Source organism: Haplochromis burtoni, unplaced genomic scaffold, assembly GCF_018398535.1.
Source record: "Haplochromis burtoni strain Fernald_Lab_line unplaced genomic scaffold, NCSU_Asbu1 Contig_65, whole genome shotgun sequence".
NCBI classification, from domain to species: Eukaryota; Metazoa; Chordata; class Actinopteri; order Cichliformes; family Cichlidae; genus Haplochromis; species Haplochromis burtoni.
In genome coordinates, this window is record NW_024582426.1 from 1,324,062 (window position 1) to 1,327,346 (window position 3,285).

The window sequence follows — 3,285 nt, forward strand, 5'->3', positions numbered from 1 at the left end:
CCCCCCCAATAGTTGGGGAACTGGCTGGGGTGAAGGCGGCTTTATGCGAATCGTCCGGAATGGCCAAAACGCTTGTGGCCTCGCCAGCTACGCCTTGTACCCTATTCTATGATTTAATAAGATGTGGCAGTCTCAAGGCTACGCTCTTCCATTGGACCTCATCTCCACAAATCAACAGTCAGTGCTCATACAGCCCAAATCACCTTTCTGACAGTTTAGTAAATGTTTATGAAAAGTTGAAACCTTTTAATAATGAACATGTCGCTTCTCTCAGGGACATCTTTGTGAGGTAAATAAAAAAATATAATAAAATAACCAAAATAAATGTGTGATTAATACCAGGGTCACCTTCAGCAACTCAAAAGATTAGAGGCGCCTTTGATATTTTCACTGGCTGATAGGACTAAACTGGAAGCAGACCAGTTTAGATTTGAACTCTTGCTGTTGCATTATGTGCAAAATGTAGTTTGTCAAAGTCTTACCTGAAACAGACATCCTCTAGATGGCGATATTGCTCCAAAACCTTTAGATGTTGTCCAAAATTAGTGGAGCCTTTGCCTTGTGCAGTAATGCCCCCACCCTCAACATATCATCATATACTGGATTTTGTTTTGTTTTTGTTGCCCTCCTTTTTGTGTGACCTTCATTCATAGACTTTGTGTTAAACATAGATGTAGTTTCTTAGTCTGAAAAGTGAATTCAGAGTGAAAGTAACTAAAATCTCCATTCTTTCTAACAGCCAGAAGGGGGCGACTCTTCTGGTTTAAAAAAGAACTCAAAATTGTACAGAAGTCAGTAGGAAAATGGTCCTCGGCTCCTGTGTTCTGTAACCTCAATAAACACTTTCCTCATGGATTAAAGGGCTACCTTATACACACTAACATATAGATTTTGTAGATTAGACCATATAAAGCAAATCAGGGTACCCTGTGTAAGCAATATTAGTCACAGTTGATTTGTAACTTTCATTGCCAGACTGCAACTTTTTGTTATTTTTGTTAGGCTGAAATGAGAAAAAATTGAAAATCTAAAAAGAAAAAACTGAGCCTGGCCTCAACAAGAATCTGTGAACAAACAGAACAAATGTAATGGTTATTTTAAAAGTGAGTGCAAATAAAGCTTTTACATCGGTGGGTTTTTTTGTTTCTGTTTGATATTTTTGGTACTCCTGTTTGCTTTAATAAACTATATTCCATATGAGTTCAAAAGTTGTGATTTCTTCTAGATTCATTTGTCACTTATTTCACACACTGCGTCTTCCTTCGTGTGCAACCACACCTCACTGAACTTTGATCTTAAGTCACACATATAGTTACACTCTCAGTCACTTATACAACCCAGCTTTTCTGCAACTCTCTCGCACAAAAAGCTCCAAAGTTCAGTCGAAGCTCCCTCCTAGCGGGGAGGATTTTTTTAATACACTCACAGGGCTCATTGAAAGACTTATAATGCAGTGGGCTGCTTCTTGGCTTTGCATTGCAGCGCCTTTGTTTTTGCTCTGCTTTGCTCCAAGTTGTCCCTCTGCTCAGAAATATCCAAAGTGTTGGCATGACAGACGCACTCAGATCCGTCAGAAGCAGCACAGCAGGAAAACGTTCTGTGATCCTTCCTTCAGCAACCAGACAGCAGGTGCTGTCACTCAGTCTGACAGGGTATATTCGGCAGCTGGGGCGCCAAAATAATACCATAAAATAACAGAAAATATCTTCCTCATAAAAATACGGTTATTTTCAGTAATGACAATACAGTTTGTTGCCCTAATTTTACATGGGATTTTGCCTTTTCCAAGTGCTTTTAAACATTAAATTAGGAACATTTTAATGTGATCAAACAATGAAATTACCTATAAACAAGGTCAATGAATGTGGCAATATGAATAATAATACTTAAATGTACAGAAATATACAGTTAACAGTTGGTTTAAATAATAATGGATTGCATGCCCTGGGACAGACTGACAGAGGCGAGGCTGCCATATCGCACCATCGGCCATCACCAGTAGGTGAAGTGTCTTGACCAAGGACACAACGACCGAGAGTGTCCGAGCCGGGGCTCGAACCGGCAACCTTCTGATTACAAGGCAAACTGCCAACTCTTGAGCCACGAGCACCCTAAACAGCAATAATAGAATAATAATATTTGATGTAAACAAAGTTTATAGGAATCATGTTATATATTTTTCCATAGCATTACATTTGAATTTAACAGTTCAATCTTTCAAATAACGGACAAATATTTGTGAAATCATGATACATTTGTGAATGTATTTTAACAATCTAAATATGCATATGTACAGACAAATACATTTAAAAAACAAGAAAATTATGTTTTATTACATTACAGTGATTTTACGTTAATTTACATTTGAAATGTGAAATCACAGTCTATTTATGTAAATTTAATGATATTCTAGAAGAACAGAACAAAACTGTAAAATACTTTTATATTAGGACTTTTTCTTACAGTGCACTTTACAGCAAATACTACAGCAGGAACTGCATTTACACCTTGTATAATGATTGATTTGTGGTAATGCATTACTTTAAAGTAGGTCAAGCACCCCTGGAGTTTTCCATTATGTTAATCGCCCCATAGTCGACTGTTCATCTCGCTGTGTCATTACAGAAGTGCAGCTCTGGCTTCTACAGAGAGTGGGCCGGACCGAACAGGGGCCAGTGTGTGCCATGCAGCTGCAACGGGCTCTCCGATGAGTGTGATGAGCGTACAGGGAACTGTGTGGTGGGTGCTGACTCACACATGCACACACAAAAAGACAATAATTACTCAGATACAAGTGATGTCTCTGCTGCTGAGAAACAATATTGTAGCAGATGTCAGTGTTGTAGCATTTGTAGTCACGCTGCTGGGCCAGATGGAAACCATGTTCATTTTCTTTTGTTTGACCTAACTGGCCTCTAGAAATGTCAGTTCGACACTGCAGGAAATCGCTGTGAACGTTGCAAGGAGGGTTATTTTGAAGATCCAGTGAACAGAACCTGTCGTGCCTGTCCATGTCCCTTTACAGAGAACAAGTCAGTATCTGTTTATGTCCTACTCTTCCTGCACAACTTTCCTTTTCCTTGTTTTGCGTGAATATGAAGACCTTCACTCTTTGTTTTAGTTTTGCACTGGCCTGCCTCGATGTTGGCTCAGGAGTGGTGGAATGTTTGTGTAAACATGGTTACAGTGGAGTCAGATGTGAGAGGTAACCGTACATCATTTGCATCTTCATCTTTGCAGCAAACGCCCCAACCCTCAAACTTATTTACCTTTCTCGTGTTTTTT

General features: G+C 39.3%; 1 protein-coding gene across 1 annotated transcript in view; it reads left to right on the top strand.

Annotated features, from left to right (window-relative positions):
• Positions 1–1,295: 1,295 nt before the first annotated feature.
• The window catches only part of LOC121814602 (laminin subunit alpha-3-like), a 3,702-nt gene continuing 1,712 nt past the window's right edge, over positions 1,296–3,285 (top strand). Inside the window, exons 1-4 of the mRNA XM_042221335.1 lie at positions 1,296–1,640; positions 2,623–2,739; positions 2,920–3,032; positions 3,122–3,205. Coding sequence (XP_042077269.1) covers positions 1,449–1,640; positions 2,623–2,739; positions 2,920–3,032; positions 3,122–3,205 — 506 coding nt within the window. The 5' untranslated portion in view covers positions 1,296–1,448. The remainder of the gene's footprint in view (positions 1,641–2,622; positions 2,740–2,919; positions 3,033–3,121; positions 3,206–3,285) is intronic.